Raw genomic sequence first — 20,186 nt, forward strand, 5'->3', positions numbered from 1 at the left:
TGACTCTGACCGGTCTGGGGTTTTGAACTAGTGACACAAGACAGAATACCTGCCCCACCCCTCTGGGCCATTTGAGATAGAAACCGGAACCCCTGCACCAAAACACAAATTCATCCACAGAGCAATTCAAAGGAAATAGAAAACTATGTGATCAAAGAAATGATTGTGTTCAAACACATTACTTTTTTGGTTCAGATGTTATTTTTAATTTTTTTTTTTCTGGGAAGAACATCGTCTTAAAAGTTTGGAAGCTAGAGAGCAAAGGAGTGGGAACTGACTTAGGAAAGCTGAGAAAGTTAAAATCCAAAGCAGCAATGGAGAAAACTGAAGACTCAACCCCGAATCTTGAAAAGGGAACTGATAACATAGGCATTTCTAGACTAGGGGATAAAGGTGGGGTTAATGATAATGAGGGCCATGGACAAGCTGTTTGAGAAGCACTTAATCCCCACTGTATCCCCTCTCTGCCCCTCTCTCACACACCCATAGCCTTTCCTAGTGGAAGTTTGCCTGGTATTATCTGGAGAAAGTAAAATAGCATCTCTGGAGTCAGGAAGCAAAGTTGAGGGTACGTGTACCATACTAAAAAGAAGTTAAATAAGAATGATAGACTCATGAGAAGAAAAGTGTACATTAGACATTATGCTATACATTAATGCATACTTTATGTTAGATATCAGACAGTATTTTCCTTAAAATTATATTTTACATATTTTATAATGACATTCTTAAGTTCAGATGTTCAATAATGAGGGGGAAAAGTAGTACAGTTTGAAAAATAGTAGTAGTATAGCTCTAATCTGAAATTCAGGAGCCATATGGCTTAAAGCTGATAATTCAGTCTATATGACTAAGGTTTGTGATTATTGTTGTTTAGTCACTAGGTCATGTCCAACTCTTTGCAACCCCCTGGACTGTAGCCTATCAGGCTCCTCTGTCTATGGGATTTCCCAGGCAAGAATACAGGAGTGAGTTGCTGTTTCCTCCTCCAGGGGATCTTCCTTACCCAGGATCCAACTCATGTGTCCCACATTGGCAGACAGATTCTTTACCTGGGAAGCCCCTAGGCTTATGAAGCAAATTCTCAAATTGCATGTTCATTATTTTTAATTAAAATTATTCTTTTGATCATTAAACCTAGAATTTGAACATAAAGATAAATTTATGACAATTTAACCAGTAGAAATGAATGCAATATAAAAATCATTTTAAAACATACAAAGTACAGGGTGAAAATAGCAATGTTAAAATGGAAAGGAATTAAAACTTTTTAAAAAAGTAAACAAATAAGAAAGCAATATTTCTCCCTGTACTAGCACTTTGTCTTTCAATAATGAATTCACACCTGGGCTTATATATATTCATGCCACAGACAAAGAATGCCAACTGGTTTTTATTTGGCTCTCAGAATACTATATCTTCTGAGAAAACAGATTAGTCACTGTTTTTAATATTTATAAACTTATTAAAACCAGCAATGATCAATGAAATCATCTCTGTTTAACAACTCTAGGCTCATGATTAACTAAATTGCTCTTTTTTCAGAGTAAACCCCGGATAGAGTTGCCACACCCTCTACCAATGGGACAACTGTTTGAATAAAAAACAGTTCTGGTTATCACATACATTTGCCCCTGTGTAAGCAAAGTAAAGTTAATGGCTAATATGATATGCAAACAGTTTCTTTATCTCTACATAAGATAATCTAAAGTTTGTCCATCACAGGAACATTCCAAGATAGGCAGGATGGAGCTTGGGGGTTCTTCTACTAACAACCTGAGTTGCAAAAGTTTGTCAAGCTGTCCTTTAAACAGATTTGATTTTAGCCTTGAGAAACTGTTACTTTATAACCATTACTCTTTATTACCATGTCATCATGGCCTAATGTCCTTTTTTTTTTACTTATGCTGTGCTATCTGAATCTTAAGCATAAAAAACAAAATTGGAGAAAGATTGAGAGCATTCAGATAATTCAAGCAAATAAACCATTTACTTGATCTACATGAATATTTCAAGATAATTGTCTTAAGCTTCTATTCATGTTGGAGAGCACTCAATAAATACTTAGTTGACCCCTTACCAAGTAAGATATGTTGACACCGAACCCAACGAAATGGATTTTTGAATACACTGGCTATATTTACAAACTGACATTTTCAAGCTAGCTAGAATGCTTCATGTGGTGAAGGTTAAAACAAAGCACCTATCAGAACTGGTTGCTTTATCATAATTTCTTTTGTTCAAATTTTGGAGCAATGTTATTCATCACACTTCAGAAGGGCATAAAATGATTATATACAAGTTGTTTCTGAGCCAAGGGCAAGAATATGTTGCAGAGTCTCAGACCTACCTCTTATGAGATCAAATTCCCATTTTATCTCCTTTCCTGAAGTAGAGAGAATTGAAAAACACAACATGAATTACCTATCATGTGTATATATGCTAAAGCACACGTGTATCTGTGGTTCACTAACGCACCAAGGTTACGCTACTCATGTGGCATGAAAGAGCCTGCTTTGTATACCATGATGCCTCACACAGGGGCACATGCTGTTCCGCCTACCCCTTCACACATCTGGGCTCCAGATGCTGCTGAGTTCCCGAGGCTTTCAGCCTTGACCCTTCCGGAACCCTGCTTCATGTCTCAAACCTTGTCGCTCCTCCACATGAAGACAGTCCTTGATTCCAGTGCTGCTTCTGCCAGCCAATGGAAAAGACTAATTGCCACTAACAAGTACTATTAATTTTCTACGCCCCCTTTATGTCAAATCAAATACTTGTGTCTTGTTCTGAAGACAGCCCTTTAATCTAAAAAAAAAAAAAAAAAAGACTTCAAGGGTAGGAATTCTAGACATATGGAAGACTTCAAGGGTAGGAATTCTAGATATATGGGAAAAAAAGTTGGAAAGAGAACTTGAGGAATAGAGTAATGCGCATGATCTGGACCAATAAGGACCAAGTCTCTCTCTCCTTTTTTTTTTGACAGTGCTAGGTCTTTGTTGCTACACATGGGCTTTCTCTAGATGCTGCGAGCGAGACTACCCTAAAGTGTGGCACATGGGCTTAGTTGCCCCAAATCATGTGGAATCTTCCCGGACCAGGAATTGCACCCATGTCCCTTGCATTGGCAGACAGATTCTTAACCACTGGATTACCAGGGAAGTTCAGACCAACAGTCTCTTTGACCTTAGGAAGGTTTGTCCGATCTGTAGAGATGATGATACTGAGCTTGGCTCTCTGACAGAGGCTGAAGCAATATGGAATGCACTTTCTCGGAAACGAGGCACTTCCATTAGATAAGGCTGTGTTTGTGAATCTTACAGAGGGTGCCTATTTTTCCCACTCAGTCTTTCTGTGTCATGGACTCTTCTCAGCCTGCAAGTATGCTCACATACTCTCCACCATGCTAAAACTCTCTCTTTCCCTTATATCTATCCCTTCTCAAGCTCCCTTGATAATCCTCTGTGTATCTCTTTAGTCCAGGCAGATCAACCCCACTTTCTGAGTTTCCCCACTACACCACTATTTATAAGTCCCCTAAGGCAGCAATTAACTTCCTAAGAGCCAAAGCTACTGGCTATTCTTAGTGAGTTGTGGGGTCTATTCTCCTATATAGACGAAATCAGGTTAAAATTAACTCCAAAAGATACCTAAAGATGGCTGTGGATTTGCATTTGCACGTAGTAGACTTTGAGATGGTCCAGTAGGCATACAAGACGTAAGTCACCAGCACAGAGTTCCCCTGACCAAAGCACTAACCTCATGACAATTGTCCAAATTTACCATGTCCCTCGTGGCTCATCTGGTAAGAATTCGCCTGCAATGTGGGAGACCTGGGTTTGATCCCTGGGTTGGGAAGACCCCCTGGAGAAGGGAAAGGCTACCCACTCCAGTATTCTGGCCTGGAGAATTCCATGGACTATATAGTCCATGGGGTCACAAAGAGTCAGACACGACTGAGCGACTTTTACTCACTCACTCACTTGTCACTTTTTCACACTACTATAGACCTCAGCTATGATTAATGATAGCCTTGTGATCTCAGGGTTCTAAAAAGATCTTCTGGAGCTAAAACCCCAGAAGCATTTCAGTCTGGTAATAAATTGCTAAGAATAGCTTTGACTAGCTTGTTTTTGTGCAAGCTCTTGAATTTGTTCCAGATTCTTGATTCTGCAGCTGTTAGTCAACAGGTGAAAATGGATTCTGTAAGAAGAGCTACTATTTGAAGATTCTGAAATATTGTGACTCACAGATTTAAAAACAAACAAACAAACTGGCAGTAAAGATTTTAATTCCAACCCTTAGCAATGAGCTTCACAATAAACCATAAATAGACAAACAGACATTTTCACAGCAGTTTCCGGACTGACTGACATGTATGGCCAGAGAAGGCATATCCCCTGACAGAAAATTCTCCACCGTCCACCTGATATGAGGTCAAATGAAATAGGAACAGTCTCACCATACTGAGAAAATAGTACAGATGGCATGCGACACCATATCAGGGAAACAAACTTTTAGTTCTAACATTTATACCTCCTCTATACTTTGGTAAAATTTAAATGAAATGTTGTCCTATATCATAAAACTGTGATTTGCTATGGGTAAAAAACAAAACAAAACAAAATAAACTGATTTGTGGCAAAACTAGGGTTTCAGAATCAAGAAGTCTAGCCCTGACCAGTTAGGAGAGTTTTTGAAAAGTTCCTAAACCTTCCCATGTTTCAGTGTTTTCCATACAAATCTGGAAAATAACATTTTTCCATGAAATTCCACACCTCTCAACACCATGAAGTATAAGCTAAGAATATTTCACCAAAAACTTAATTATTGGGGCAATAATTACACTAGGGAGGGAAAAAATTGAGCATCCCTCAGAGTAAGTGTTTTGATTCTAAACTTTGCTCACCAATTTCAGCTGGGATCATCAACCTTTTTAGTGTCACAGGCCCAGAACTATGATAGGTGGGGCCATGAGTAATCAGATAAGACTTCCCTGGACATACATTCACAAATGCAATAAATACTCCCCAAAGTGACCAAATACGTCCATTTTGGGGGTGACAGTTTCTCTCCTTAACTATCCAGTTTCTCTCTCTCACCAAAGAACAGGGTCTCCACGTGTCTCTTGGTGTGAGGCCCTCACAAAGGGCCTCTTCTGACGGGATACCACTCATATCGTAGGCACTTTAATTATTAAAGATATTTTTTAAATGTATTATAACTTTGTTGGCTCCAAAGATGGGCTTGTTGTATATTAATGATAATGATTTTTGGACAAATAAATCATTTTTAAAAGTTATTCTTTAGTTTACAAAAGAGAAATGAAGCTTGTAATCAAATGATCTTGTTGACCTAACATCTAAAATCAACTGAACTTCGAAGTAAAGAACTGCTGCTCTCATTGATGAATTGATTGGGAAGTATCTTAAAATTAGAGTAAACATCTACTGAAATTAGCACACTGGCCAACTTTGAGGTTTTTGATACTGTAGCTCTTACCATCTCCTTTTTATATCCTGTACTGAACGGTTTGGTTGAATCATCTCATGTAAATCTACAAGTAATTTCTGTGCACACATCTGCCATCCTAACCCACAAACACGACACAGACAAAGCAGCTATTGTAGAATATTACATTATATTAATTATCGTGTTATTAGATATTAATATATAATGTTGCATAAAATAAACTATTTTCTAGTAATTTCTTATTTCCTATGGAAATTTCATTAGTATAGTGATTAACTTCCTAAAATGTAATGCTTTTTTGTCTACATTCTCCCTTCAAAATACTGAAGTTTATTCAGAAGAGTCATTTGACAGATACATTGACGAAAATGTTTGCAGCTCTTCAGAAAAAGTTAACTTTGTCACCATCAGTCATCAGTGGAGAACCTAAGTTCTCAAAATTACAGCTTGCCAAAACTGTCTACAACACCACAAAAAAGATGGCCAAATCTTCCAGAGGCCATTTCTATAGGCTAGGAAACAAGAAATTTACAGCTAGTAAACAATGAAACTATGATAAAGAACTTCATTTCCATGAAATTGAGGCACAGAATTATTACATAATAAATTATTCCATCATGACTTGAAATTCCTTACTGTGACTTAAAATCTGAACTTTCAATTATTTTATAATCCATCTATAATGGCTGTTATCACAAAATAATAACATATACTCATTTAATAGTTTCACTTAAAGAGCTCCATTTTCTGATGGGCAAGGGGATTGACTGTGGCCAGGGTCAACCCGTCTTTACTTGAACAAGCCCCTGCTTCCAAGGCAACATCCGCCTTTTACAAGTGGTTTACCCAGCTGCTCAGGAAAGCAGCACGCTCTACGAATGAAGATTGGCGCCTCTGGGACAGCTCTAATGCGGACGTTTCAATACACTGCTATTTTAAGTTCATTACTGGAAATAGGGGTCTCCTTTTGACCGCAGCCAATAGATGTCCCTGTCTAGGATAGCTTGAATCTCAAGTCGCTGAAACTGACCTGACAGATGGGTTGAAACAAGAGGAACCGAACAGAATAAAACAATGAAATGGCAATCAGAGATCAGAGCAGGAGGGGAGTTCCCAGTGTCTGTGTCTCTCCAAACACCCCGCTCTGTCCACACAACTTCGGCTCAACAGGTGCTGCGTTAAGTCAGAGTCTGATCAATTTCTGGATGAGCAGGGGAGACGCGGGGGGCAGGGAGGGGGGCGCCCTAATGAGTTTGTCACTGGATTTGGGGGGCACAGCGAAGGTTGGTGGAGAAGGAAATGGCAATCCACTCCAGTATTCTTGCCTAGAGTATCCCCTGGACAGAGGAGCCTGGTGGACTGCTGTCCATGGGGTCGCACAGAGTCGGACACGACTGAAGCGACTTAGCATGCATGCATGCAATGGAGAAGGATATGGCAACCCACTCCAGTATTCTTGCCTGGAGAATCCCAGGAACAGAGGAGCCTGGTGGGCTGCCGTCTATGGGGTCGCAGAGTCGGACACGACTGAAGCGACTTAGCAGCAGCAGCGAAGGTGGGACGTTCCCAACACGCGACCCTTGCAAGCGCCGCTCGGGTGGGGAGGGCGTTTGGGACCCGGGACCCCAGACCCCAGCGCGCATCTTTCTTCTTCCCACCTCCACCGCTGCGCGAGCCCCTACTGCCCCTCGCGCGGTCCCCGCCACCCCGTTGCCAAGCAACGAGATGCCTGGGCTAGCAGCAACCGAGCAGAATGCCTGGGAGGAGGGAAGGCAGTTGGGAAGAGGCCTTGAGTAGCAGAAATGAGCCCGGGTAAGAGCCAGGCTGGGGTGGGACTGGCCTTTGAGGGGGCGCCCTGGGAGGTGGACGGGTACTGGAGAGCGCCGCCTCCCCGACCCCGGCCCCTTTACCCCCAGAGCGAGTCCGGTCTGGGGTGCGGATCTGCAGGACCAGCAGCGCACCTCCGTCGGCCAGGAGAAAGGCATCCCGGCGCCCGCCCAGCCTCCGGCCCAGCCTCCGGCCCAGCGCGCCCTCCGGTGGCCTCTCAGCGCGCCCGCGCCCCGCATCCCCAGGCCCTGTCACCCTCCTCCCCAGGCCTCGTTTCCCTCTTCCCGGCAAAGCCAAAAGGCTGAAGCCCAGTGCTGTTTTATTACAGAAAAGCGTCCTGAGGAAGAGGATGAGGTTGACTGCGTCCTCCTTTCAGCATCCAAGATCCTAAATTCTTCTGAGGGAGTAAAGGAAAATGGTAGCAGTGAAACAGGTAAAAAAAAAACCAAACAAACAACAAAAAAAACTGGCCAAGCTTGGCCCACAGTGATGCTTCTGCCTTTTTACTGTAGCAAAACTACAATAAATGACGTAGCAACCAGTACGCCGCCTAAATCCCCTGGCCCAGCTGGTGTACTTCCAGTAACTGTTCGGCTGGTACTAACAGTAACTAACACAGAACATTTCCTTTGGGCTACTGCGGTCCTGAGCACTTAAATGGATCAACTTAATCTTCACAACAACCTTATGAAGTAGGTACGACTGTTCTCATATTACAGGTGAGGGAACTGAGGCACAGAGAGGTTAACTAACTCCCCAAGGTCACACAGCAAGTGATAGAGCCAGCATTCAGCAGGGTAGCTGCAAATGTCCAGGCCTTAACACACCTGCTACACTATACTGCTTCTCTGAATATCAAATAAGAAATTGCTGATTTTTCTGGACAATCACTAAAAAGATAGCAATTCTTTCCAAAAGAACTGCTTTTAAAGTAAATATCTGTGGACTACTGGAAGGGTGTATAGGGAGGGTGTTTGAAATAATTAGAGCCGCAGTTTTCAAGCTCCATATAAACCATGAATAAGATGTGCGGGGGTGGGGGGGCATCTAAACACACTGAAGTTGGAGTCTGGCTTCCTCCAGAGAGGCTGCAGGAGGCTCCAGGGCTCTCACAGGGGCCTGGTGTTCATGAGAGATGTCAGGAGAGGCGCAGAGAGCTGGGGGCGGGAGGCCGTCTCTAAACTAATGGGCCACGTTCGGATCTACAGTTGCCCCTAAGCCACACAGGACACGTGGGCCATCTCCACGCAGAGGGACTGGGAGAAGTAACCGGAGATCTGAGGTCAGGACAGGTTTGTCCACCTTCAGAGACCAGGGACCTTCACAAAGGCTTTGTTAAGGGCTCTGAAAACAGGGCTGGCACAGCCACACCCCTGTAGACAAAGACAGCGGGATGCCCGTGACCACCAGGATAAGCCATACCTCAGTGGCCCCCAAGGGGACAGTGGGCTGACCTGCCCCTTCTCCGCTCTTCTGAGCACCGCCCATCTTCTGGGGGGAGGCCAGGCAGGCACCCCTGTGCAATGTGTGGGTGGGTGGGGGTGGTTCCCGAAGTCCTGACCCAGGGAGAAGTCCTCACAGATGGTTTAGACAGTTCCATACCGCAGGGAGCACGTTTTAAGGTCAGAAGAGACTGAGGGCCTTGAATTTGGCAAGGATGTGTTCTCCAACGTGAGCGAGATGTAAGGCTCTGGAGGAAAATGCCAGCATTCACAGAAAATGACGTTACATACAAAATAGCACATAGGCTTGGCTGAGAGAGCCTGTCTTTCTCGCTAGAGCATGGTGGGTATAAGGGTAGGGGCTCAATCAGTGAGAAATATTCCAAGTCAGGCGTGATGAAGGATGGCAGGGATCTTCTGCCTACAGCTAAAGACGAAACTCGGACGTGTGACCCTGTGCCCTGCCCTCTTTCTGTTCTCTTAGCTACATTTCGTCATCACCACGAGATCTGTTCTTTGGGTACTGACCAACAGAACATTAACGTGATTTGCATAAATAACACCGAATTACAATGCTCTGCAATAGTTCTCAGGTCTCTGATTTTAAGTAGTTAATATATGAAGTGGTGGAGTATATGGAATGTCAGAGGTGGGTGGGGAGTGAGCAATTTTATTTCAAACAGGATGGGAGGAGACTTCATTAGCAGGTGACATCTGGGCAAAGGCCTGAAGGAGCTCAAGGAGTTGTCAGTGCAGATTTCTGGGGAAAGAACATTCCGGAAAGAGAGGAGAACAGATGCAGGGGCCCTGAGGTGGGAGGAGGCCTGGTATGTTTGAGGAATAGTGATGGGGACAGAATGAGCGAGGAGGAGGAGGATGGCAGGAGGGTTCAGAGAGGAAACTGGGCTTTGCAGTTCCATGTACGATGAGAGGGCTTGATCTGAGCAAACCAGGAAGCAGTGGAGAACTGGAGCAATCATCCCTGCTCTCCATCTCAATTAGAAATTTTAAATTTATCAAACCATCATCATATTGATAACATCCTTGCTGCTGCAGTAATATTAGTAACATTTTCTTGAGTACTTACTGTATGCCATGCACTGTGTAAGGCTTTGCCTAGAAACTAGACACTATCCCTCACAGCAAGCGTCTGGCGAAGTCAGGCTTCCAGCCCAGGCAGCCTGGCTGCAGAGCTCCCAGGACAGTGCCTTGTGCAGGGACATACCCTCCCCTGTGTCCTACATTTCCCCCAAAGGAGTTACTCCCATCCTACACACTCTATCCTCTGTGCTCCTCACTAGAAGGGGAACTTCACATGGGCAGAGCTGTTGCGTGTTTTGTTCAACTGTAAGATCGCCAGCACCTTGGACAGTACTTGATAGATACAAGGTGTTCAAAAACAGTTGTTGCATAAATGAATGAAGGTTTGGATGGAGCAGCTCACAAGGCTTCAGAAAACAATTCCTTCTAGGAGTGAATGGGAATTGCCACACCAAAAATCAGTGTTTGAACCTGAGAATTAAAAAGCTTCAATTACAGAGTATCTAACATCATGTACAGAATTATTACCACATCGCATTTTAAAAATTCGATTGTTCTCCCTGCTCCGTTAGCTACAGCTATGTCCTTAAAACTTTCTCTATACACTGAATGGGCTGCCCTGGTGGCTCAGTGGTTAAGAATCCACCTGCCAATGCAGGAGACTTGAGTTTGATTCCTTGGTGGGAAAGATGCGCTGGAGAAGGAAACGGCAACCCACTGCAGTTTCTTGCCTGTGAAGTCCTATGGGCAAATCTGGTGGGCTATAGTCCAAGGGGTCAGACATAACTTAGTGACTAAACAACAAAAATATGTCTACTATGACATAAGCTCCTTTTAGACTTTAGAATAAATTCCCCATATCTTTACCTAAATTATCTCAAAAGGCATCCTGTTGCAAACCATCTTGTTTTTAAATTCCGACATTTAAATATGAAACAGCTAGAGAATTTAAGTTGAATCTAATCTGAATAATATTTCTTTCAATCTGAATAGAGATTAGGCCTCTTCAGGACTGGCACCACATCCTCTCCTTAGTCTAAATATTTCCCAATATTGTACGTTTAGCAAGGACTTAATAAACTGTGATGTGTGATTCTGTTCCCTCTCCTGTGCTTCATTCATAACTTCTCTCCAATTCTAGAATCACAAAATCCTATGTGGTTCTTTAAGTATTGATGAATTTTAAAATCATCTTCCCGTTGGGAGTAAGGAGCAGCCAGTGTCTCTGAAACTCATAAGAAAAATAAAAAGTTCTTTTGATAGCTTTTTAAAATAAATGACTCTGTCTGCCTAGCCTCTTTCTTCACTGAATCCTCGGAACTTTGCTGGAGAAAAACACTCACTTCTGAGTCATACTGTGGATCTCAATGCTATTTGGAAAAGTTACTTTATTTTCCCAGAAAACACTTTATCAAGCCCCCTCCAAGATAACTATTTTACTTTTCTTGTTTCATGAAATCTCTAGCACCTCTCACCACTACCTCTCAATGGGCAACATGATCTCATACTGTATGAAAAAATTAGAAGCAGTCAGACCCAAACACCCTGACCCTCAACCTTAAATTCTGCTAAGCTACCTGGCTGTGTCCCACATTCTCTGCCGCCCCCACTTCCATGGAAGGACTGTCCCTGCTCCATCACAGGCCATTTCCTCCAGATCATATCTCTCCTGGAATTCTGTAGCTCTTAACTTTGGCCTCATTCTCCAGAATTATTCTTCTTCTCCATTTCCACTACATGGTTTCCATAGCAAGCAGGTAGATTAGATTCTCTCAAGTTAAAAAATTTCTTGGACCTTCATATCTCTTCCCCCAAATGCCTGTGCCCACCCAGGCACCTTATCCACTGCCACAGTAGAGCCAGAAAATGGCTCCACCTTCCACAGGAGAATGAGGACCTTCCACAGGAGAATGAGATGGAGGGAGGGAGGTCCATGTAGAAGCCGTCTAGAAAGCCCATGCTCTTTCCTTAAGATCTTCATTCGCTTCATCTCTTAACCAAGTCTTTGGATTTCTTTTTGACCCACATTTCTTACTCCATCTTAGCAAAAGGAGTCCTTATATTCAGCCGTAAGCTTGCAAGTCCTAACAAGACAAAGGAAATCTGTGCAGAAAAGGGAGACTGTTGCTATGGGTGCAGGAAGAGATAAAATTGTGAATAGGAAATTCATTAAGAATAAAGCTAAAGCCTGGGAATATTTACAGCAATAATATCTTATCTTCGGGTTTAAATAGTTTTGTGAGAATTATAGTTACACAACAAAGTGTGAACATCATGAAACATGAAAATATCACTATCAAACATCATGACAACTGGGGAGGAAGGACGAGGCCAATTTTCTCATCATTTACCCCCTTTTTTGGCATGGATGGAGTGAATCACACTGAATATTCACATCAGAAATGTATGTTATTTGCAGGCGGCTTCTTTACCTGCTGAGCCATCAGGGAAGCCCCACTTAAAACATAAAACTTCCAATCTCTTAATCTATTTCATGACCCATTTCCAATATTTTATGAGAGGGCTCGCATAAGAAATAATCTCTCATGTAGTGAGTAAAAATCTGAATACTAGCAATAAATTTGACTATCTGCAGTTTTATTTTATCAAATAAAGTCTAATATTATTATTTAAAAGTAGAATGCATAATATGATCTCATTGATTGAAAATCATTTGTTTTTTTCCACATATGTATCTAGACAGCTGACTAAAGGGTAGGTACCTAAAGTTTTGTTGTTGTTGTTGATCAGTCTCTAAGTTGTGTCTGACTCTTTGTGACCCCATGGACTGCAGAACACCAGGCTTCCCTGTCCTTCACTGCCTCCTGGAGTTTGCTCAAACTCATGGCCATTGAGTCAGTGATGCTATCTAACCATCTCATCTTCTGTCACCCCCTTCTCTTCCTGCCATCATTCTTTCCCAGCATCAGGCTCTTTTCCAGTGAGTCAGCTCTTTGTATCACATGGCCAAAGTATTGGAGCTTCAGCTTTAGCATCGGTCCTTCCAGTGAATATTCAGGGTTGATTTCCTTTAGGATTGACTGGTTTGAGCTCCTTGCTGTCCAAGGGACTCTCAAAAGTCTTCTCCAGCACCACCATTTGAAAGCATCAGTTTTTCAGTGCTCAGTCCTCTTTACGGTCCAACTCTTTCACTCGTACATGACTACTGGGAAAACCATACATAGGTTTGACTATACGGACCTTTGTCAGCAAAGTGATGCCTCTGCTTTTAATACGCTGTTTAGGTATGTCATAGCTTTCCTTCCAAGGAGCAAGCATCTTTTATTCTGGATGGTGAGATTCTAGGTGATATATTCGGAGAAGGCAATGGCAACCCACTCCAGTACTCTTGCCTGGAAAATCCCATGGATGGAGGAGCCTGGTAGGCTGCAGTCCATGGGGTCCCTAAGAGTCGGGCACGACTGAGTGACTTCACTTTCACTTTTCACTTTCATGCATTGGAGAAGGAAATGGCAACCCACTCCAGTATTCTTGCCTGGAGAATCCCAGGGACAGAGGAGCCTAGTGGGCTGCCGTCTATGGGGTCGTACAGAGTCGGACATGACTGAAGCGACTTAGCAGCAGCAGGTGATATATTCTTTTTTCATTTGCATTTTGAGCTATTAATATTTGAGTTCATCAGAAGAGGTTATTTATTTATTTTAAAATTTTATTTATTCATTTTAATTGGAGGCTAATTACTTTACAATATTGTAGTGGTTATTTTAGAGTTTGAAAAACTTTGGGATGCCTTACAGGACTGGTCCAGACCTTAACTTGAGTGCCTTTTTTCCTCTCTGAAATGAACATTTCTGACTACCATTTTATTCCCAGTAAGATGCAAAGCTGAGCAGTAATCAGATGGACTCATTGTCCATCCCTGCCCTTTGATGAAGGTGGGATTCTTCAGTTGGCCAAATGACTCCAGGTTGTGAACCAAACCTGCTCTCTCAGTGATAAGGGCCAGATTGGGACAGGATGGGAGGGAAGAGGCTTTGCAACCAGTTTCTATAACATCTGGCAGACTTCCATTCCAAAGGAGCTATGCTGAACTCTTCAGAAACCTTCTCTTAAACATCAGAAATTGCCAGCCTAGGGGGAACATTCTAATGTAACTTTCATTTCATTCAGGACATCTTTCCAAAATTTTTTAAATAAAAATTTTGCATATGTCATGAAATTTGAAAACATTATATAGTGTCTCCGGCAGATCTATGATCTGTTTTTTAGGAACACATGGATCTTTATAGCACTTTGCTTAAGAACATGATAAGACCTATGTTCTATTAATCCAAACTGTTTTCCAGATTAAGGAAGAAAAACATCACATGGCTGTTTCATAGACACTGACACCTACATAGTACTTTGCCAAGGGTCTCCCATCATATGAGAACTGTTCATTTTTATACCAAAAAATATATAGTTTATATCCCTGAAACAAACAAAGATATCTAAGTTTCAGAGTAGTCTAAGTTTGGTGTTACAAGTTAATGATTTATTATAAAAGTAAAACAACTGTTACAACCTCAAGTAGGTGGAGTATTTTAAGTCAGATGAAAATTATTTCTTAATTCGTTATATAGGTAGCACTGGGTTTTTCCTAATGTGAGTATCCGTTGTCTCATTATCTCTTTGCCTCACCATCCAAAAAGCTAAAAGATTGCTTTCCATTAACATTGTTTAAAAATAACAAGAATTAAATCACATCATTTTTCAAATTTACTTTTTAGAACACGGCTGTGTATCAGAATCAGAAAATCAAATCCAGCCACAATCAGCATTGAAAGTGAGTATATTTCATTTTCTCAGAAAACCTATGTAAAGTCTTTTCTTTCTTAGAAAAGTTGAGAGTGAGCAAGAATGATTAAGAATGTAACCCAGCCACCTGACTCTCCATATGATCCCTGTAATAGGCAACTTTGAGGGATATCTTTTTAAAATTCTAACAAAGTGTGCATTCATGCATGCTAAGTCGTTTCAGTCATGTCGGACTCTGTGCGACCCCATGGACTGTAGCCTGACAGGCTCTTCTGTCCATGGGATTCTCCAGGCAAGAATACCAGAGTGGGTTGTCATGCCCTTCTCCAGGGGATCTTCCTGACCCAGGTCTCCTGCATTGCAGGCAGATTCTTTACCATCTGGGCCACTAGGGAATCCCATAACAAAGTGTATGTTCACCTACAGATGTTCAATTGCATCCCTGTATAACTTTGTTATAGGCCCTTCAGCAACAACTGGAATCGTTTCAGGCTCTCCGAATACAGACTCTGCAAAATGTTAGCATGGTATGTTTCTTTTAATTTACATAGAAAATATCCAAACTGAGGACACCATCATACATGTCTAAGCTGACGACCCCTAACCACTTGATTACTTGAAACTAAACGTGATAAAATAGAGCTGCAATCTATTCTAGACCCCAAATTTGGAGGAAACTACATTCTGTTATACCTGTATTTTTTTTTTTAAAGTATGTTTAAACTGCTACCCATATACAGTCTACAAATAGGGACTCTCGTCATAATTGATAGAAAATATAACTCAAAGTAAGGGGAAAGTGCACTTTGTTAGCTCTGGTAATGAAAACCCCAGGGATAGTGCACTTGCTGCTGCTGCTGCTAAGTCGCTTCAGTCGTGTCCGACTCTGTGCGACCCCATAGACGGCAGCCCACCAGGCTCCCCCGTCCCTGGGATTCTCCAGGCAAGAACACTGGAGTGGGTTGCCATTTCCTTCTCCAATGCATGAAAGTGAAAAGTGAAAGTGAAGTCGCTCAGTCGTGTCCAACTCTTTGTGACCCCATGGACCACAGCCTACCAGGCTCCTCTGTCCATGGGATTTTCCAGGCAAGAGTACTGGAGTGGGGTGCCATTGCCTTCTTCTCCGCATAGTGCACTTGGGGACATCTTTATCCATATGACCAGGACTATATCATCTGAGAACCAGCCTCCCTCCTTATCATGGTTCTGCTTTTGACAGTATCGGATTCTCAGACTCTAGGTGGTAGCAAAAGGGTTGCTAAAAGTTCTGGCCTTTTATCTTTCCAGACTCTAGTTAGAGAAGAGACTGTGCTTTTCTCTCTTAGCACTTTGTCCTGATTCTGATGGCCCCACATGTATTCTTGAAAGCAGTCCCTGTTCAGAGGGAGGCAACGCTCTAACTGGTCACATGCTCACCCCTTGGAGCTGGAGGTGGGCTCTCTACCATTGCCAAAGGCACAGGGACTTTATCCAGAAGAAACAAGGGGTAGTGTTAAGAGGACAGGGTGTGGATACTGGGGATACAAAACACAAAACTTACAACTAGAGGGTTGTAAACCCTCTATAAACTTCATCCTGATATTCCTGTACTAGAAGCAAGTGCAGGGAAATGGGAAGAGAAGATAAAATCCTCCTGAGGCTGACACAACAGATTCCACTCTGATGACAGAGATCAAGGATCTCTGATTTATTCAACAACATAAAAAGCAAACATCTAAAGTTATTTTAATTCAGAAGATTTTACTTTCCTCAGTTAAGTCTTTCTGATTTTATAATCACATAGGAAAGGCATACTTTTCTTAAAGATTCCTTCAGTGACAGAGATTATAATAAGTTTAACTTATTTATATTTTATATGATGGCCAATAATTTTTATGTATAGGAAATTTAAAGATATCTTTTAATTATAATATCTATTATTCTTGTGCATTCATAAGTTTATAAGGTCTGATATTCTTGTCTTTTAAAGGTACAGTCTGAAATCAGTGAAATATTGAACAAAAGTATTATTGAAGTAGAAAACCCACAATTTAACCCAGAAAAAAATCTAGTATTCAGCACACACAGTGAAACGGCTTTGGTATGTTCTTCAATATAAAGTCATTTCTACATTTCGGTACTTCAGAAATGGTACAACCTTTGATCTTCCTCTTTACGTTCTCCCCTTCTTACAGGATGATTGGATTGTCAGAGGTGAAAATAAGGAAACTCCTGTCCTGAAAACCCTGAAAGATGTATGTTCACCTCCTCCATCCTTCTACAGTTTTCTTGTTTCTCTTAGAAGAGCAGACGAGGGGCATTTGACTTAGTCCAGATATCTAAAGAGTCCCAAGTAAACGGAAATGCAAGGCAACTTTTATGGCCTTTCTGCCCACTTATGAGTTCTCCTGCTTTTAGGATTGACTTAGACCTAGAGTGAATTCTCTCGAACAGCTCCAAACCAGAGTCACTGTGTCTCCACTTATTAGAACTCACATTTCCAGAACAGTCACAGCCCTAGATACACTTGAAACTAGGAAGACAGGCTAAGGTTGACATACAGAAGGAATGGAAATTTTCATTTTCTTTAAACTTCCCTTCGAACTACGGTTCCTCTCTTCCCCATCAATGTATGATGGTCTCTTGAGAAATGCTAGATTTCTATTTCTGAAATTGAGGGGTTGACCCTGCTATCTCACTACTTGAGAAAATAAGTATAATTTCTAAGCAACCTGTGAAGACCAGAGTTACAGACCTCAAAATAAAGGTAGATTTTCCTGCAGAAAATGAATCATACTTGTTAGGCTTCTCTGCTGAAGAAATGGATAAAATGTTCATTCTGGTTGTAAAAATATATCCTCCCCAAATATTGTCTTAATTTGTTGGTCATGTAGCAAATGATAGTACATTTACAGTGTGATTTTTATTTTTACTAGCCTGTAGAGAATCAAGAAGAAACCCTTTCTACGGAGAAAATTCACCATTTTGAGGATTCCAGGACTCTTCATTCAGCAGAAGAAAAATTCAGTAGTGACAGTATTGACAGTCTTCCTCAAAGTATAGATGTTCCATGCCAGATACATTTCAAGGACATATTAACTCTGAGAACTTCAACAGATAATTCAGCTTCAGAAAATTCTGACAGGTTGAAGGATTATAATAACTTTTATAATTTTCTACCTAATGCACCTCAAAATGGGATGTCTCAAGCTGAGACATTAATTCTGGATAAGTCCAGAATGACAATGCCTTTTGTCAAGAATGCATTTTGTGAAAATTTAGATGATATTTGCCATTCCATCAAACAAATGAAGGAAGAGCTTCAAAAGTCACATAATAGGGAACTGGCACTTACAAACGAACTGCAGACTTTAAAAGCTGTTCCAAGGCATGGGAATTATGACCTGCCCCCGGTTCACAAGGAAAAAAACAATTTCATTAAGGAAGAAAATATTGAAAGTAACTTAAGTGAAGATATAAAATCAAAGAGAATTTTGGAATTAGAGGCATTAGTAAACAAATTGCTCCCACTTAGGGAAACTGTGTCAAAATTCCATGTGAATTTTTGTAGGAAATGTAAAAAATTATCTCGGAGTGAAATACACAGGGGAAAAAGGAATGAGAAAAACAATAAAGAAATTCCTATCACTGACAAGAATATTGGAGATTTAAAACTCCATTCCAGAGTCCCGAGACATACATTGGCATTCTTTGACCCAACAAAATATGAAATGAAAGACAAAGAAAAACAACCATTTACAGTAAAACGAGGATCAATAATATTTGAAAATGAGAAAACATCCAAAGTCAATTCTGTTACTGAGCAATGTGTAGCAAAAATTCAGTACTTACAGAATTATTTGAAAGAATCTATGCAAATACAGAAAAAAGTAATGAAACTAGAGAATGAAAACCTAACCCTTAAAACAAAAATTAAACCTCTTGTCTTTACCACACAATCTCTGATACAGAAAATTGAAATGTATGAAAAGCAACTTAAGACATTGGTTGAAGAAAAGAATACTCTCCAGTCCAAGTTAACTAAAACAGAAGAAGATGGCAAAGAATGTCTTAAAGAATTGAAAAAAGTAGTTAGCAACTATAATGTTCTCCAAGGACAAAACAAAACCCTCGAGGAAAAAAACAGTCAACTTTCTTTGGAGAATCAACAAATAATAGAAGCATTAGATCAACTGAAAAGCAAGGAACACAAAACTCAAAGTGATATGGCCATTGTCAATAATGAAAACAAACGACTGAGCATAGAAATGGAATCAATGAAAACAAATATTCTATTGATACAAGAGGAAAAAGAAATGTTAGAGAAAAAAACGCATCAGCTTCTAAAGGAAAAAGGTGCACTGGAAAATGAACTGAAAGAAACCCACCTAGAGACAGCACAGCTGAAAGAGAAAGACAGACTGGCAAAAATCGAACAAGAGACACTTCTTCAAATAGTAGAAACAGTTAAGAATGAAAAGCTTCATCTTGAAACCACCTTACAAGAATCTACTGCTGCGAGAGAGATGATGGCAAGAGAAATTGAGGATATTCAAACATACCAGTCTACCGCAGAAGAGAATTTTCTGCAAGAGATAAAAAATGCAAAGTCAGAAGCAAGTATTTATAAGAATAGTTTGTCAGAAATGGGCAACGAATGTGAACTGTTATCAAAAATGGTAATGGAAATTAAGACCGATAATCAGCTTCTAAAAGAAGAACTAAAAAAAAATAGTCAAGAAAGTATAAAATTTGAAAATAGCATCAGTAGACTTGAGGAAGACAAAATACTCCTAGAAAACTATGTAAGAAGTATAGAGAATGAAAGGGACACCTTGGAATTTGAGATGCGGAATCTTCAAAGAGAATATTCAAATCTAAGTGAAAAAATCTGCAGTCACCATATTGACCTCTCAAAAATGGGTCACGTTTCAAGGAAAGATAAATTCCATTTTGACATCTATGATATTTATGAAGACACCTCTAGTCCTGGGAATAGGCCTTTAGCCCTTGGTTTGAAAGGTATGTGTATCTTGGTGGATTCATAGAAATGTGTTTAAGATTTCTTTTGTTTATCAGGCATTAGCCAGAGGACAGTAATAAGAAGGCAAACATTATTTTTGTAAGATTTGTATCCAAATCATTACACAATTGAATTACTTAGAGATTTTGGTCCTTTGATGAGATGTGTTATTTATACTACTTCTATATATTGTATATGGCTAAAGCAACTTTGGTAGCAAGCAGGAAATTTTGTTAATTATTATTTTTCTACAGTACACTTAGCAGTCCCATCTTTTCAAAAATTCTTTTTTTCCCCCCCAGGAACTCCAAGTAAACTGTATCAACTGCTTCCATCCAAGACATGTAAATAAATTTCTGAAAACAACATTTCAAAATCTTTCATCCGGGTACTTTTTTCAACAAAAAGCTTTAAATTTACCTCCACATATGATCACGATTACCTTATAATTGATTGGGCTAATTTTTTAATTAGAAATTGGAATTAGGTATATATTCTCATGCTGTCAAGAACTATAAACACCTTGAAACTTTATCCAGTTTGTAAGCTAATAATGTGTTATAGCCTGACGCAGTGTTGTGAGTTCCAGTGGAAGACATGAGAATCCTGGATCAGAGACAAAGGAGCTTGTTGCTCACAGCAAC

The 20,186-nt window shown here is 40.7% G+C and overlaps 1 protein-coding gene across 1 annotated transcript; it reads left to right on the plus strand.

The window, feature by feature from the left end:
* CCDC110 (coiled-coil domain containing 110) lies at positions 7,275-19,567 on the plus strand. The gene is made up of 6 exons (XM_005698757.2): positions 7,275-7,284; positions 7,628-7,732; positions 14,513-14,568; positions 15,002-15,067; positions 16,510-16,620; positions 17,456-19,567. The coding sequence occupies exons 1-6, from the start codon at positions 7,275-7,277 to the stop codon at positions 19,565-19,567; spliced, it is 2,460 nt and encodes an 819-aa protein (XP_005698814.2).

Source organism: Capra hircus, chromosome 27 (genome assembly GCF_001704415.2).
Source record: "Capra hircus breed San Clemente chromosome 27, ASM170441v1, whole genome shotgun sequence".
In the NCBI taxonomy this organism is placed as follows: Eukaryota; Metazoa; Chordata; class Mammalia; order Artiodactyla; family Bovidae; genus Capra; species Capra hircus.

Excerpts from the sequence above, each read along its gene's own strand:
- CCDC110 (XM_005698757.2), top strand. Across the intron at positions 14,569-15,001 it reads AGCCACAATCAGCATTGAAA|GCCCTTCAGCAACAACTGGA; the intron begins GTGAGTATATTT and ends ACTTTGTTATAG. Across the intron at positions 16,621-17,455 it reads CACACAGTGAAACGGCTTTG|CCTGTAGAGAATCAAGAAGA; the intron begins GTATGTTCTTCA and ends TATTTTTACTAG.